The 17,955-nt window shown below is 42.7% G+C and overlaps 1 protein-coding gene across 1 annotated transcript; it reads left to right on the top strand.

Moving 5' to 3' along the window:
* Positions 1-647: 647 nt before the first annotated feature.
* LOC138487374 (gamma-crystallin-2-like) lies at positions 648-13,216 on the top strand. Its single transcript, XM_069613948.1, has 3 exons — positions 648-929; positions 10,952-11,194; positions 12,914-13,216. Exons 1-3 carry the CDS (start codon positions 648-650, stop codon positions 13,184-13,186), a joined length of 798 nt encoding a protein of 265 aa, XP_069470049.1. The 3' UTR covers positions 13,187-13,216.
* The last annotated feature ends 4,739 nt before the right edge of the window (positions 13,217-17,955 follow it).

The raw sequence follows: 17,955 nt of genomic DNA, 5'->3' as shown, positions 1-17,955 counted from the left end.
GTATGTTATGTTGACTTCTATCACGCACCACTACCACCAAGGGGCAGTCTCCAGGCACATGGGCACAACAATCCATACACCACATATTGAAAATTGCAACCAATAGGATTAGTAATGTGATGGGTCCAGTTGATAGCTTTGACTTTGAAGCTAGTGCCTTTAATCACCTGTTGGCTTGCACTGCAAGAACCACACAGGAAGCATCCCATTTGTTTTTAAGTCAATTTGATTGCCTAAAAAACTTCAAGATGGCTATTAGTAACAAGATCACCAATGCTTTCACCACGTTTACTGGTGATGTGTACCTTGGTATGTAACAGCGGTTTCAGATCTATATCTCTTTGCAATATATGCCAATGTTTATTTATGATATTCTAAGTTTGTTTGGCTTGTATATCATAGGAGGTAAAATAATCTGATAGTATTTGAGTTAGGTACAATGTTTTTTGGGGGATTTCAATAAATCCTGCCTAATGCATACATTAGTTGTACTTTTTGCCTTCTGAATAATCTCCTTGGAATAGTCTCTTTGTAAGAATCTAGGGCTCACATCTGAGCAGTTAGCTTCAAAGTCATGGGCCCAAGATCGGTTTCGTTTTGTCCTGAAGAACTCAGCATAAGGCATATTAGGGCTAGTACTCAAAAGGATGGCACACATGTGCTTGCAAGATGCAATTACCAGCCATGGGTTTATGGTAAATTTGGGTTTCAATCAGTCCATCGATAACCAAAATCCTAAAATCTTAAAACTCAATATTCTGTTTGCTGGTAAACCTAACACAATTGAAATTCAGGTCATTGTCATTGAGGAATTTGTGAAACACATGGAGGTGATGCATAGGGCCCGGCCATATAAGAAAAAGATCATCAACACATCGCAGTCAAATGGCAGCATGTTCATTGCATTCGTCATAGGGTTTATTGAGAACGTACACTTCTTCCCAATAGCCCATCGACACATTTGCATAAGGAGATGAACATGTAATTCCCATAGCAATGAATGCAACATACACATTCCTATATTGTGTGTGTACCTAGGGAACCCCTAAATGGTGCGTGGAGGATGCGGTTTGCAGTGTCTATAGCGCCCACACAACTTCCCAGAGGCGCTCCCCTTCACTCGGTCGCACCGTCTGTAAAGGAAGGAGATGTGCGAGACGCGGGAAATATGACAAGCGCAGGCCTTCGTTGCATATCATAATGCAGGGTTAGCTCTCTGCAATGGCTGCCTGCGTCACCTGCTGCCTCTGCACTAATGCCCACGCGCCCAACCGGCAGAAAGGTCGTCAGCAAATAACTCCAAATGGCGCTATTGTCTCTTCACTGAACGTACGCCCCCTCGTCCTGAACAAAAGCAAAAGCACACACGCAGAAAGAATAAACCCTACCCTCACCTCTGAAAGAATAGCGTTTACGTCCCCCCTCAGAGGCAAAACACAGCCTGTCCAGCTTGCAGTTCTCTTGTCAGTGGGTGTATATAAGGGCCTGGTCGGGGAGCACTGACGTATCACATCCACCGGCCAACATGGGAAAGGTAAGGTCTTCCTTTTTATCCCCGGTGTGAGCGCGAGTGCTGATGGATCAATGCAATACTGCAATACTGGCGTTAAAGGGGTTGATGCTGAGCGTTAGGGGAGCCTAGGCGGGACTCAAGCGCGTATGAGGAGCACGGTGCATGGCAATTTGCACCCGCTGGGAACAGGAGGATGCCATGCAGCTTGGGTTCCATCCCTGTCCAGCCCTTAGAAGCAGGAGGAATACAGCATGAGGGCTACTTAAATCAACAATAATAATGATCCAATTTAGCTTTTTCCACAAACAAACCCTGACAATTGCATTTCAGATCAAGAACACTCCAAACAATGGTAAATACCACGTTCTTCTTAACGACCAAGGAGTAATGCAAATAAAGGGAGAGACAGCAGTTTTTTCGAGACATATAATTGACACTAATTCCCGTGTCTTGAGCATCCGAGTCTGTCCACCCACAGACTCTTCATTTACATTAAGACAATACATACAAGAATGCATGCACCTGCCCCCACTGCTTAATACAGTAAGTATATTGCACATAGGAGGTCAATAAAAGCTTTGCATGTCCACAGAATGTTATCCTTCCACAGTGTGGGGATCCTCGGTCTTCCTGGAACCAATGCTTAATAGTCTAGATGCCTACGGGTTTCGGTGCATTATACAAATGGCAAAATAAATAAATAATAGATCCATATGTCATAATTCCCCATTTGACCTTCTGACCGAGGGCCAGCGGAGAGTCCATGGAAAAGGAGCTGTTCTTTCCGTTTGAGTTCTGCTCCAGTGATCTCTGGGAGTTTCAATAACATCTGGACAGAGGACTCTTTAATTCCAGTTACTCGTAAAACACCTGGTCCATATTGAAGGTCCCTCCTGAACGTCTAGGACATGCGTGAATATTGCAAATCGGGGGACCACCTGCAATCATCCTTGGGTACAGTAGAAATGATGTAGCCACTGATTAAGGTAATTTAAAGAATAAAAACCGGGGTCCCATTCAATGCCCTCTTCACACCATTCAATGCCTCACTTGGTGCATTGCTGCTGGCCCAGCGCTCTGCTGGAACAAATACTTTTGGCTTGAAATAATGTGCTTAGCTCATAATATATTAAATATGGCAATAGCGACGCTTATAAGGGGGATCCCAAAAGTGGAATTTCCTATGCAGACTCCCATAAAGCAACTTGCTCTCACATACATTATTGGAGTCTGGGTAGATGTACACTGAACCTGGATGAGGTGTCTAATCCTACTCACACACCTCTCTTGGTCTGGTGAAACCCATGCAGCGTTCCATGTGAACCACCTGAAAAATGTCCAAAAAGGACAAAAATAGAGTTAGTGAAATGTCGAACACATGAGCCAATCAGCGGATCCACATACCAAAAATTGCAAAGTCTGATTTCTCATTTGGGTCTGAGGACCTATTCAGATCCACATACCTGAGAAAAAAGCTATTTGATTGGATAATTGAAAAAAACCCATTCTGACTGGGGATGAATTGAGAATATTTGATGCACCCACCAATTTGCATTTATGGGGTTTTAGATGATATAATGACAAACATTCACACCAGTGTTGCAAGAAATGCACTCACTCAAAAAACATAAAAACCACATACTATATTTCGCAAAAGCAGCCTTTACCGAGCCATCACGACACACTATCTTAAGTTGACACAATGTACTTATCGAAATAGAACAAAGGCTATTCAAAACACAAATTAATGTCCATTTGAGATTTGTTTTGTGTAGCTCCTGCAATCAAAAGTAAAAACCCACGCAAGCAGTCTGGGAACCTATTGTGTTTCCTGTGCCGCTTGTGTTCCTCGGGCACTGTGGGAACCGTGGGCACATGCATATCATGTGTGACGGCATCTGCAGCATCATGAGCCCTGCATGGAGATGGCTTTATACAGCCAGCGCCACAGGCTCGATGCATCCCAGGCCTAAAACCGCCAATAATAGGTGTTATTATTGCCCACTTTATTGGTCATTAATATCTGCTTCATATATTGCGAAATTGAATATGAGATGACTCTTCCTCTTAGAAAGTCCTTATGGGCATATCATGCCACCTGTGTAGCTTCTTGAATTCCAAAATGGTATCCTATGGTGGACAGCACCTGAAGCACAAATGTTCATTGGCCAACAGCTTCCACTCCCAACTTCATGAAGGTGCTTCTGGCTCTGGTCCTCCTATTGTGTTAGTGGTTAGTAGCCTGCAATGATCAGATCATGGAACCTGTGCATGGCTCCATTCAGCCTGATTGATTCATTTCTAATGTATCCTCAGCATATCTATCATGGAGTATCCTCTGTGTATACTACAGTACTTTATTAAGCGTACCTCAGACTCTGAGGGTTGGGATGCTTCCAAAACATCATTGCATCAGAGGTACATGGCAGGTACTCTAACGCCAGCCCTGTCAGTGTCTTTGATTCTGACAGTTTATCAAATACCGGATTGGGGTAAACCGAAGCACTCCAATGACAGAATGGTTTCATTCAGTCATGTTTGTACAAATAAAGTGGCATTACCTGTACGAGGCACATATATGGAAATGACTGGGCAGTTACATGTGTCCAGACATATGTGCCATCACCCACCAAACTCCGGAGTCAGATTAAGGCTTGAGAATAGGAATCTGTGGGTTGGTAATCAGGATAGTGTAACTCCTAAATGATGCAGTGGGAGAGGAAATGATGACATCCACTGATTCAAAAAGTGTCCTATCAGCAAAACAACTAATCCTTTTCCTTAAGACATGCAATGTCTGTTTGCTCTTTGCCTGGACTGTGTTGTCAGGATCCACTTTAGTCCAGCTGAATAGGGAAGGAGATTTGGAATCTGTTTTCTAGTTCAACCTTTTTTTCCCTCCCCTAATTAGAAACATAATTAGCTACACATGCTAACCCATGTTCTTTCTCTGCTTGGCTTAGCTCACATGTTAGAGGCGGTGCAAACTTTAGTGCCCTGAACTTTACTTCTGTAATGGCATGTACACAGAGCAGCACATCTGCCCTATTCTGGATGACATGACTGAAACCCTCAACACTGCCCCTTGCTTTGCGTTCATCAACGAATGGAGGTTGAAGTGCTATAGATCGCACCCAGATCCTAATGGAAAGGTTTCAACCTATTTCAAGAATTGATGGAAACCTTACAAGCCCGCAAGCACCCTGCACTCCACTCTGATTGGCCTTCTACGGCCGAAGCACCCAAAGAAACACCCTCAGGGGATCAAATCCCGTCTGAGATGGGTTTTGAACTCCCAACTAACCTTCCTCAGCCCTTGAGGCTGAGATTCCAGGACACCTTGAAGACCACTCTACTTAGACATGATCCCTGAAAGGAACCGAAGGAGCATCTGGAAGTGTTAGTGTAAGCGTGCACATACAGACTGATGTTTCGGCAACTGAAATAAAAGTCTTGGTTGGAATACTTATTGTCCTTCCCATGATGCACCTCTACCCTACCTAGTAAACATGAACACATTGTGACCAGGTATTATGCAGTAATTCCCTTTTTTTGTGCTGCCCACTGGAATTTACCTCTTGATACCAATGACCTTCCATGCCGCTCCTCTTCTACATTGTGTGTATAGGAAGTTCTTCTTACCTGTTTGGGTGTATTCGCTTTTCCCCCACAATTTAGCACTCTGAAGAGTGTATAATGCATTTTGTGCAGCCAAACAAACACATGCTGGACCCAGAATCTTTATCAAAAGCAGTCGCAACAATGACACTATTGATGTTCCAATTCAACATTGTTGACGCACATTTTCTTGCCAGATAAGCACATTTGACTGCATTTATGCTCTGTTTCCGCCTGCATAGTTTCCCTAGACCTTCCTCCTCCCTCTGGACCCCCCTTTTCCATGTCCTCTACTGACCTCTCCAAACTAACCTTGAATACCCCCATTGCTGAACTCGACAAATGCACCATAGGCAGGAAGTCTACCCCCCTGCACCTCACTGACCCTCCTATCAACGCTGACACCAAGGCCCACTACATTTCTCATCAGGTGTGGAGAGTCCTCAATATTTCCCCTAAGTCCAAACCTCTACCTAAAAAGCTCTGTCCCAAAGAATTCATGTGACCATATGTGCTCTTCGACCTCTAATGAAGCTCATGATCCAATCACCATATATCAAGAAGCAAGAACAGGTAGTGGGGCACAACTTAATGCTAAGCCTTTAGCTTCAGCAAAGAACAAGAGATTTAAGGTAATTCTGTCTAATAATGTGTACACCCCATTCAACCTGACACTGTTTATCATTTGTGCGAGAAGCAGGACTGTACGTCCTTTAGCTTGAATATATACAGTAGGCATTGTTTGGCGTTTGGCATAACTTGTAAATAGGCAGAAGGTGGAAAAAATACTTGATCTCACAACTTTTTCAATTCTTTCATTACTTTCTACAATTCTCAGTGGGGGCTTCATCTGGCAAGCAGTAAAAGGAGATGCCACTGTCCACCAAAATCTTTAGATGTCCCGTATGAGCCTGTGTAATCTTAACGGAATCCTGTAGATTATAAAGTTGGCGAAGGAGATGGTCCTTGATTTTGTTGTTGTTAATATATTGGAATTCCAGGTTGAGCCTTAGCAATATTTCCATAAACTGGTGAAATAGAAAGTTGATTAAGGTGGACCATAGCCCTTCAGGTTTTACTCTTGGAATCTAGAAGGGTGATTAACTCTCTGGCTTCCTTTACGGTAAGAAATGACAATCTGTTACATATTTGGTGATCCAAGGATCAAGGAAGGATCCCCGGGATTTGTTGCTGTCCTTTTGTAAATTCTCGGACAGCATGAATATGATATTTTGTTTACAAGCATTTATTGTATTTGATTGTAGTTTATAAAGAATCACAATCACCTTCAGAGCTTCGGAGCTTATAATATCCTAATTCCTTCCACTAAAGAGACAATAAATGTTTCATGAATTTGCAATGCCTTCGTTGCGCTTGGCAAGCGATTATCCATTGGCGGAATCAGTCAGCCGGTTTTCAATCAGAGAGATTGGTTATGTAAAGTGGTCTTGTTTAGATTCTTCTGGATGGACAAAATGGGGCAGATTCTGAAAAGCAATTGCAAATACATTTTTTTTGCAGATAACGAGCTTTTATTATTTGCGCTGAATTGAAAGATGCATCGGTCACCTATCCTCAAAGGTGACCTGTGCATTTTATTGTGGCCGGCCAACCGCAGAAATGATGCATATATGAGTGCTAGCAGATCACTCCCGACAATATCTAGGGCTGGCTACCACCGCCCGGGTGGTGACTAGGAGCGCATATATGGCCCGTCACTATGAAGTGCAAGAACACTTTAAAAAGTGCATTCCTGTTTGAGGGATAGTAATCAGCAATGCATGTCGCTGCGGTTTCAATGAAAAATACAATAAATGACAGGGTCAGGAATGACCCTGTCATGTACTGCAGCTCCTCCTGCACCTGTCCATCAGGTGCAGACGAAGGCCTTTCATTTCTGTGCTTTGAAGGCGCATCCTGTTTCTGGCTTTGGTGAGCCCACTGAAATGCGCAGAAATGCCTCCTTATTTATAAAAATGTGCAAGGGTGTGGGAAAGGGCCCTGGATTTACCGGACCGGCAAACTACGAGTTGTGCTTGTGGGTGCCTTCCTGCCTGCCAGGTCTGACCTGGCGGACGTACCGGCACCCGTGAGAAGAGCATGTCAGATGCACCGGCACCATTTACAAATGGTGCCGGTGCATCCGACCTCCCCATTCCCATGGGAATGGGGAGCATTTTATTCATGTGCCCGCGAATGGGCCATTAGCAGGTCCGGTGGGGCCGTAATGACCCAGTAATTGCCCATTCGGGGATGCCAGAAAAAAATTATACCGGCTGCAGCTCATAATGAGGCCCATTGTCATCTATCAAAGTGCCAGCCTATAAGGCCAAACTACGAGATTTCAATTTAAAGTTAGTATATTCGTTAGAGTCTGCCTACCCTTCTTCCTGTACATGACTGATTAATATGCAAGGTGACTCCCATATGCTATTTGGCCTAAATCGAGCCTGTAAAAGATTACAATAGTTACTCTCAATGTTGTATACATTCAGCATATCCCTCATCCAGTCATCGACTTTTGGCATCGTCTGTCCAACAGTACTGCCAGTTGAACACATATTGTGTTAAGGCATTTCTTATTACCAAACTGCCCCTAGGCATCCTGTAGTGGATGGGGGATGGGGCGTCTCACCATTAACAATATTGCTTTATTGCTTAGTATATGTGTAGCATTCTACCAATAATTAGACATCTCCCGACATGCCCATGCCATGTGCAAGAAATTAACTGCCTGTGCCCTACATTCAGAACGTTGATCTTATTTATTAAAAAGTCATTTCTTCTTAAGACTGACACTTAAGCATCGCTCTGGACTGTAATGATGGGTCTCGGGGCATTACCTGAAGTGGTAATGCCCCCCACCCCCCTGCTCAGGGCTTATTGCTATTATACCCTGTCTCAAAAGACTGGGGTACTGAAAGCATTTTTGTTTCTGCTCCGAAACTCTCCTCCCCGGAGGGGGAAGATGGCGGCCTCCAGCCGTGAGGCGACTTGGAGCAGGGGGATTACCGCTGGTAATGCCCCCATTCGGAGCATTCTCATTGGCTGAGACGCTGCCCCCCGCTGGGTACTAATTGAAAATAACAAACCTGCAAACAAGACGAACAGACTATATACTGTACACTGATCACTGTACATGCAGTTTTCATTAATGAAAGCAATTATCGAAGTTGTGCATATGAAAATCAAAATTCAACAACTGCAGTATCCATAATTCTTGAGAACGTTAATAGAGAATAGAGTGTAGTTATTTTATAAGACAGAATAATATGAGTGAGAAGTCACAAACACAATCAGGTACAGAATGGTGCCATATTCCTTGCTCAAGACTACATGCAAACACAAATCGATAGAAACAAAAATTAGGGGATCATAGCTTGCCTGGTACCCAGTAGTTTGAAAACAAAGGGAAAGCCTATTGGAATGACATATGACTGTCTCAAGTTTGGCTTATGTTACTACACTGGTAAGAAAGTCATATTTAGAGAAGTTGGAGCCTTTCCACAACGTGCCTAAAAGTCAACTAAATATAGTACAATGAAGCCCATGGTCCCAAACTGTGACATACCTGTTGTCACCCTCACAAGAAAGATGCGGTTGCTCCCCAAGCATCAGTCTAGGTTTTCGCACCGTCCCTTACACGCACAGAAAGACAAACTGATCAATGCTATTATGCCATCAAGCCCAGCAAAAGGAAAACTACTTTATAACGATAGCAACAAATCAGCATAACAATATCCCTTTGCACCCAAAGTAAGGAGTGCATCAACCATTACACATGCCTGTCTTTGACATAAACACGATGTAAAAAAATGAATGAATGACATAAGGAACACGAGGTTTGTCTTGATCTAGGGTAATTGTCCTAACTGTCCTTTTATTGGCAGGGTTCTGCAGAGTGGGTTATTATGCCTCTGTAGTCATATGTTTACATATATATTTTCCTCAAAGAAATACTACTTTGAGTCCTGTGCTAATGCTGTTGTGGCCTGTCAACATCTAAGGGGTCTGTCTTCATGTTGTGAGGCCTGTCTGGAGTGAACAATTCCGCCTGTGTTTTCATTTGCTGCATAAAAACACAATCACGAGGCCTGTGCTCATACAGTCGTAACGGGACCTGACATTTGACCGCGTCCCCTTTCCTGTCCCAATGGGTAACTCACACAGTTCCTAATCGAACTCCTACACAATATTCATATCGACTTCCCTTTCCTTTCCAACAACAGCAATGGCCGACTTGGGTGCTCATCCTCCCCATCTAGCCCGGTCCTGGATGCTATTTACCATTTTAGCCCTGCAGCCGGAAACCCGCCTACTCTTGCCCGTGAATTACACAGAGATTGCCTTTCTAAATCTGGCAAACACTGGCATAGAAACGGTGAAGGGGAGTTGGGAAAGAGTTGGTTAATGACTTTTTACCTTTGATGTCTTTTGCGAAGATTAAAAGGGAACACTCTTTGCATTCCCTCTCCCAGCAGAAGAAGGCAAAGGAGGCAATCACTGTTTCATTCCCAGAACCTCAAATGTATAGCTTCAAAGATCTGATTGTGTGAAAGGAACAGATATATAGATTAAGCATGAGCAGAGCGGTAGCTTCGCCAACACATTTGCCAACAGTGAGCCTGCCTTCTCCGCTAACTGTCCCCTTTCCTGCAAACCTCGCTATCCCCTCTCTCCATACCCTTACAACAATATCCTTCATAGTCTGTCCTCCATTGCATATGCATACTGCTCTGTATCCTTCATAGTCCGTCCTCTATTGCGTATGCATACTGTTCTGTTTCCTTCATAGTCTGTCTTCTATTGCGTATGCATACTGTTCTGTTTCCTTCATAGTCTGTCTTCTATTGCGTATGCATACTGTTCTGCCCTATTATTGTCTTCCCTCGATGTGCAGCATTCTGTTGATTCTTATAGATAGGTGGGTGCTGTAAAAAACCCACCACATGCATAGAGACCAGATGGTGTGTGTATCGGACAAGAAGATTCCCGGGGCATATTAATTGCGCTTACCGATAACATATTTTGGGGTTTCCCAATGGTTTATTTGATGGCCAGGTAGGAGGGTTCTCAAGGCATCCTATGTGGTGGTGTGAAGCCAGTGGTATGGCTTCTTAGTTGGAGCGATGGACAATTGGAGCCAATTGCTAATTGACAATCTGGCTGCACATTATGGACAACTTCGGAGCTAGCAATATTATGTTTGGCCGCCCAGGTCAGAGATCTGTATCTTGTGCTTTTGTCCAATCCTAGTTCAAGTTTCAAATTTCCTTTGTATGCAACACTAATGCCCCAGCAAAGTAAAATGGCTCCAAACATTTCTCACCTGGACCTAGAAGACTTCCAATTATTTCTACACAGAACATTTCCTCTTTGTGGTATATCCCTGAGAAATGAACCCAAACACATTTGACACCAGACATTCTAACTTGTCAATGACTGTGTACTGTGGGACAGGCGCAATCAAACAGAAACCCTAACTATTGTTGTGTGTAATTAAAAAGTAGAGCAAAGTGAGCATATCTGAAGCCAGCTGGATTTGGACGGTTCATGCCAATGGGATTTGTCGTTGTGGTTGCCATAGTCGAAAATGTTTGTACCTCTCCAATAGTAATAGATGAGTCTTTAGGTTAAGCACATCAACATGAAATAGATTGGTAAAGAAGAACATTATGAGGCAACAATACAGATGTTTACTCTCATGACGATATGGTGAAGATGCTGATCAGAACCAGAACATAGCTTCTATACTTAAACATTGAAATCTATTAGTGTGTTAGACTATAAAAATCAGCTAACAATCCTTTTTGCCGGCAGATCACCTTCTACGAGGACCGAAACTTCGGTGGCCGCTGCTATGAGTGCAGCTCTGACTGTGCCGACCTGCACTCCTACTTCAGCCGATGCAACTCCCTCCGAGTGCACAATGGATGCTGGATGCTCTATGAACACCCCAACTACAAGGGGCACCAGTATTATTTGAGAAAGGGGGAATACCCCGATTACCAGCAGTGGATGGGCTACAACGACTCCATCCGGTCCTGCCGCATGATCCCTGAAGTAAGTTCTGATTTTCTGTTGTAGATGGGTTCCTATTTTATGTGAGTTTTCACAACAATGTCAGACTTAACACTGAAATTCTTAAACATATTTACAAATGAGCTAATTCAGATAATTGTGAGTACACATGCTCTCCTAAACACATGGTTAGCTTGTGAAAAAAAAAATGCCCCATTACATAACTGTGCAATCACAAAACAATCAATACACTTTTTAGAATGTTCTTCTTTTGTATTTTTGTGCTGGTTTGTTCTCATTTGCAAACGAGGCCCTGGATGACTTGCAATGATTTAAAATTCCAAGTGGCCCGTCCCAGCCTCAAAGGTGAACTTTACAATATTTTTAATGGGTGTTATAAAATATACACCCTCTCTGCCATGTACCCTTTTAGACCATTTCCAGTGTTACAGACAGATACTGTACTCCCCAAAAGATAAGGGATATTAAGGGACAGTGTCAAATTGTTTTGCATTTAGATTGTGTTCACGAGAGTCAAGGAGACCTGGCCTAACTTTGGGGAGTGTATCCCAGGTTGGTTTATAAAAGATGCTTCTGCATAATAACACACACGAACATACCTCACACAATTTGCACTGGGTACACTTTTGACTTTTCCAAAATTGGAAAAGTACAAAGAAGTAGGAATCCTTTGATCAAAACAACATTTCAATTGAGGGAAGTCTAGTAAAGCTGAGAGCGTAAGATCTGACCTGGAAACATTCTAATGCAATCCATTTACTTGTCCCTCATTCTCTCAAACTAACTTTTCATTTGGATTAGTATTGTGGGCTGCTCTTCTCTAAGATAACATTGGTTGATACAATTTCCAACCCAGGAAATCACCAAAATAATTGTCATCTTCATGTGCAAATTTGAGTACAACCATGTTATCATAACTAAGACTAAATATTGCTTATGCCATTGCAAAATCACTCAACACCTCGTGCTGTTTCTTGCCCTCATGTAATTGTTTCCTCAATTCGAGTATGTATGAGGAGTGCTCTGTCTAAAAAGGATCAGTTCCTTCAAGGCAGATAATTGGGCAGAGCTTGAGCAGCATCTCAGGTCAGTAGAGGAATGTGATCTGTGAAGAATGACCACATACCACTTCTTGGAAAGCCTTGTGTAAGTGGTGGCCTTTGCTGTCTCTGTTGGTCTTGGCTGTCTCACGGATGTAAGCATTGTCAATCATTCACTCAATAATTATGGCTTTTTCAGGAGCATTGTCTTTCCACTCAAGCTGTTAAAAACCATTGGCCCAAAACCTATTTGAGTTTTCAAATGTGGGATTTTGTAATGCTTTATTGGCTACATTTGGCATCAGCTTCCACGCTGTACCTCTGTGTAGGGTTCAAAGGAAATCATGCCACTGAGGATGAATGAACCGTTAACTGCCAAATGGTTGTTTCACTTTTTTCCGGACTTCTTGCATCCCTGAATACGATTGCTCTGCTCATTTTGTGCCGGGATCATTGAGGTAGAGGAAAAGGGTGAAAGTTTCCTGACAGATGCCACCTCAAGTGCCATCTAAAGAGGCTGGCAAGAGAGCAGGACTGTGGCAACTGGGGAGTCAAGAAGGGTTAACATAAAAGTCACTAAAAAGGGGGAACCACAATAAAGAAAATTGGATAATTAAATAGCTGCATGGATTTAACCACCATGTTTTATGAAGTCCATGAGCACATTTACAAGTTCTTTTCTTCTTGTTTCTTGTTACAGCACCGTGGATCATTCAAGATCAGGCTCTACGAGAAGGTTGATTTTGCAGGCCAGATGATGGACTTCACAGAGGATTGTCCAAATGTCTACGACAGGTTCCATTACAATGACATCCACTCCTGCAATGTGCAGGACGGCCACTGGATCTTCTATGAGGAGCCCAACTACAGGGGACGCCAGTATTACTTGAGACCCGGAGAGTACCGGAGATACAGCGACTGGGGAGCCTCCAGCCCCAGGATTGGCTCCTTCAGACGAGTAGATTATATCTAAACTGATGAAAGAAGCTATGTTTTAATTATATTAACTAAAGCCCAATAAAATATTTTAATGATGAACGTTTATATGTTCTATATTTTAAAGAATGCAGTTCCCTGTTCTTACATCACACAGAAACAGGCTCACCACTTTTGGTTCAAAAGAGACTCAAACAATAATATATTGCACTTCTTCCAGCACTGAAAACATTGTATGTATCCCAATGGGGTAGGTGGGGCTTCTGATCTAAACAAAGAATGACCCAGATCTGAATCCATCACAGGTCCCTTTGTTTCACTTGAATAGATCCATGCCAGTTTAGTCTGATTGTAATAAACCCAGACATACAGTAACCATTATTGAGGCAATATACATCAAGGCAGCGGCAGACCTTGGCGGTAACAGTGCACTGCTGAGGTGTATATCGCTATTAGCACCCGTGTAGCTTCATACATGGGTGCTAATCGTGTTTGATTTATTAAAAAAAGAGAAAATGACCTTGCTGCACGGCCCTGGTGGCGCACCATAGTTTTTCAAGTCAATTTTCAAAGTAGCTTACTGTGACGTCATCAACAAGGAAACAGACTTGGGAAACTTCCGTGCAGCACAAGGCTGCGCAGCAAGGCACGTTTCTTTTTTTAAAAAAACACTCTTTGCATTCGCGTAGGAAACTATGCAGGAGTTAAGAGGTGAGGGTGGGCAAGGGAATTTTGGAGCCAGGAAGGGGGCGGTGTCTAGGGAGATAATGGAGAATACACCAGGATCACACTTATGCAAATCTAGCTTTTCAGTTCAGATCATTTTGCTTGCTGGGATCTATAGGACCAGGCATATAATTGTAAAACATGACACTACAAGGGCAAGCATGGAAAGTGCTGTTAATTCATGAGCTGGGGCAGGATGAAGCTACTTCTAATGATATGGGCCTAGACGTGACTGTGAATGGGAAGATTAAAGATAAAGCTACTCTGACTTTACGCTGTATAACGCTACTGTGTATATCTTCTACAATCAATATTCAGACTATGTGTTAATTAAAGAGCTAGAGAGCATGATTTGTTTATATAAAGAAGGTTCCTAAAGTAGATTTCATTATGTCAAATTTTTGAAAACACCTATTTTTCAATTGCGCCCCATAGTGAACAAACATATGACAATTAAATAGCCACAAGGAAGGGAAACTATTCTTAAAATGTACTTGCTGGTACTATGCCGTATCACCACAATTTGGAGTGTCAAAAGTGAGGAGAAGAACTCCTCACATACACAATGTTTACCAGTAAACTGGTCAGAAAAAAATCTCAAATCAGCAAGATTATTAGGATTTTAACCTAATATTCTCTGGATGGTCACTTCTACTTGGGAACCAACCAAGTGAAATGCACAAATAAAGTGTTGTAAACAAAAGTGACCCTGAAGCCCATTGCTAGGAAGTGATAACATTTATTGGACTGCCAAACCATGTACACATTTCTTTTTAGTTCACTTAAAGCTATCAGTAAATACATCTTCAAATGTATTTATTTGACTGGCATGGGAACAGTCAACCTTTTTGGCAAATATAATTGGCTCAATGCAGTAAAGGTCATAATCAACAGAGGCACGCATGACACCTGTTGGAGTGCATTCTCCCCAACTATGAGCATGAGGAAATAACGCCGAGACGAGGCAAACGCAACACTAACAAGTGTCTTGTAGATTTGAAGCAAGCAGCAGGTGCCTATGTAGAAATGTCAAGAAAAGTAAAGGCTTTGAAGGCTGGAGCAAGGCATAATTAGGTGGGAGGTGTCACATGAAAAGCGGCTGTGAATTAATTAACCGAGTGATCAAATTGACTGTGAGTGAAGAAAATGAATTGAAAAGGATTTATGAAAATGCTGATCATACATGCTAGCAATCGATCCCACATCATCATCATAGTAATTTCTCTTGCTATAAGATGTAAAGCCCTGCAAATTCACTTTACTACAGGTCCATTCCCCGTACACACTACACAAATATTAACTATACATTAGTGGAGACTGCAACCCAATTATTTTACTCCTCCCTCCTTCTGCCTATAGCTTAATACATGGAAACCGAGTGAGGACCTGGAGTGGCGGCATCCTCACCACTCATCGGATTACCCTGTCCATACAAAAGTAATCTTTTTCTTCTAATCTCAAATACATATATATGTATACAAGGCATTCCCAGCATTAATGATGCCATATTTATTTCACAAATATGATTCTACATCTGCCGGCCTGTCTCAGCGTACTAAGCAGTCAATGCTACTGTTAAGCGAGATTTCAACCTATGGGATGTTCAACTAGATATCCCAGCCATCTTAGAACTGCAAATAATTTCAGAACACCTTTATGCATGAACTACCCCTGTTGCCTGTACACCATACCCCAGAATTCCATGGAGGGAAGATTCTGGAAGCCATGCTGCTACCCTTTGTCCTCCATGCATTCTATTAGCTCTTACCCATGCAAGCTCCATAACGTGTATTATGTGAATTATCTGTATTGCTAAACCTTGATTGTGTGCCTTATTGAAACATTCCCTACTGTGCCAAATGCCATGTCCTCCACTAGAGTATAATCCACCTAAACCTGCCTTATCTTTGACAATCCCCACCCACAAAGGTAATTCGACCACTGCCCAAATGACGGTAGTAAATAGATTAGCTCAACCCATTCCTGCATGACCTCAAAGAGAAAATACGATGCCTATATTTCTTTCCTATATGAAGACTTAAAAGTTATACATTGCACCTCAGGTATTGCCAAGTGGGTAGCAAATTAACCAAACAAATGTATCTTTCAAGCTCATCTTCCCAAAGTGCTAGTCCCACTCTCAGAATCTTTGGCCTCCAGTGAAACATTCACTCTAACACCTTCTAGACTTTTGTTCCATATTCCCTATACATCGCAACGTATCATTCTTCCATGGACCCCAGTGAGACTGAAAGACTGCCTCGAGGTTCTGCTCCCCAGCACCCACAGTGGTTATATTATGTTTACCAATTACTAAACCTTTAGCTAGACATCCAACCTCTCCACTGTGGTAGCATTCAAACACTAATAGTCCTGTGATCTCCAAGACTTTCTGGGACATTTTACAAACCCCACTGGCCACCGGACTGGTATCAATTGCTGTAAAAATAAACAGCTGCGATCTACCTACTCAACAAATCTGCCATGGCACACTCAGATTTAGCAAACTTCATGCACATTGTAAATCTTCTTTTATCTACAAAAGTACTTGAATGAGCTGCATCAAATCCAGTCTCACATAGAAAGCAACTGCATCAATTGTTATCTGCATGCAGACTTCCACACTGGTTGAGTGATTGAATCAGATCAGTCGTAGTATCATCACTCACTGTCCTACAAATAATATTGAATGCTGACACTGTCGGCACTCAGATCTATTTAAAACAGTTAAAACATTCATGGGCTTTTAACAAAATCAATCACCATATCCCACTACACTATATCAGGGATATAGTTGGCCTAGAGGGCACTGCAAGATTATCCCATGTTTTGACATATATATCCATTCAGATGGAAGTTGAAGTGTTCATTGGTTAGCATAGCCTCTATGAACCTCCCTGCGAACCTGCGAGATGACCCTCCCTCCAACATCTTCAGGAAAAAGCTGAAAACTCACCTCTTTAACCAACATTCCTCTACCTTACTGTCTGTGTCTCTCGTATGTTCTTCCGTCTGCCTTATTGTAACCAGAGGCTAGATGCCCATGGCCTTGGTGCGCTTATATAAATGCCTAAATAAATCCATTAATTAAACATATGCTAGAGGGCTCATTCTATTTCCCGCAGTACGGTCCAATGTTTTGCTTTTATGTGACACTACATTTACAACACAAAAACGTGTTGAGTCTCTAAATTACAACCATAACTCTAAGTGGATAGTGTTTTTGTCCAAGCAAAGCATTCTTCTGTTTCCTGTTTTCATCAAGTAGGATAGCTTTCAAAAAGCTTTTCACAGACAATTCTAAAGCAAACAGGTTCCAGTGCCTGCTGCCATCTTAAATTTATATATTCATTTTAGATAGCTGCTGATGTCCCCTGCCTGACCTTTAGGATGCGTGGGCAGATGACCATGGAGGCGGGGTGCAAACACCTGCACCATGATGCAAGGTCGGGGGCAGTGTGGGAGGATCCCTGGTCACCCCACCAACACTGAGGTTCGGTGCAATAGTTCGTCACAGGCCCCACAATGTTGCTCTTTACTGGACTTAGATAGGTTACAGGTAATGAGGAACTGTGACAAGAATAAGGGAGGTTGGAGTAAAGGTAATGAGGAACTGTGATGATGAGGGATGCCCAGCTTAATGCTAATGAGGCACGCAGATTGGGATGGGGGATGCTGTGGAAAGGGCCACACAGGACTGTGATAGGCATGAGGTGTCCCACGGTAAGAGTAATGAGATAAGATACTGTGATGGGCATCAGGGATGCAAAGATAATGGTAATCAAGGACTATGAAGATGTAGGAAATATAAGGCTAATGAAGAACTGGGAGCAGAATGAACAGAGTAATGAGGCACTGTGATGAGGACGAGTGACACCAGAATAAGGGTCATGATGGATTGTGATGAGGATGGGAGACTTCAGAATAAGGGTGGATGCAGTGGTAATGATTGACTGTCACAAGGATATGGGATGCCAGGGCAAGGGTAATGAGGGGCTGTGATGATGACGATGAAGAATGCTGGGCTAATGGGTCATTGTGATGAGAATGGCTTTGGGGGACTAATGAGGGACTGTGAGA

Source organism: Ambystoma mexicanum, chromosome 9 (assembly GCF_040938575.1).
Source record: "Ambystoma mexicanum isolate Mex_15411 chromosome 9, UKY_AmexF1_1, whole genome shotgun sequence".
Lineage (NCBI taxonomy): Eukaryota > Metazoa > Chordata > Amphibia > Caudata > Ambystomatidae > Ambystoma > Ambystoma mexicanum.
The sequence above is the reverse complement of the archived record's forward strand: the minus strand, read 5'-3'. Positions and strand labels throughout refer to the sequence as shown.

What these genes read in the sequence shown, in the direction of transcription:
- LOC138487374 (XM_069613948.1), top strand. Translation starts at nt 648, where the DNA reads ATGGCACACATGTGCTTGCAAGATGCAATTACCAGCCATGGGTTTATG. An exon ending in TCATAGGGTTTATTGAGAAC is followed by an intron (nt 930 to 10,951) that starts GTACACTTCTTC and finishes TTTTGCCGGCAG; the next exon opens with ATCACCTTCTACGAGGACCG. An exon ending in CCTGCCGCATGATCCCTGAA is followed by an intron (nt 11,195 to 12,913) that starts GTAAGTTCTGAT and finishes TTCTTGTTACAG; the next exon opens with CACCGTGGATCATTCAAGAT.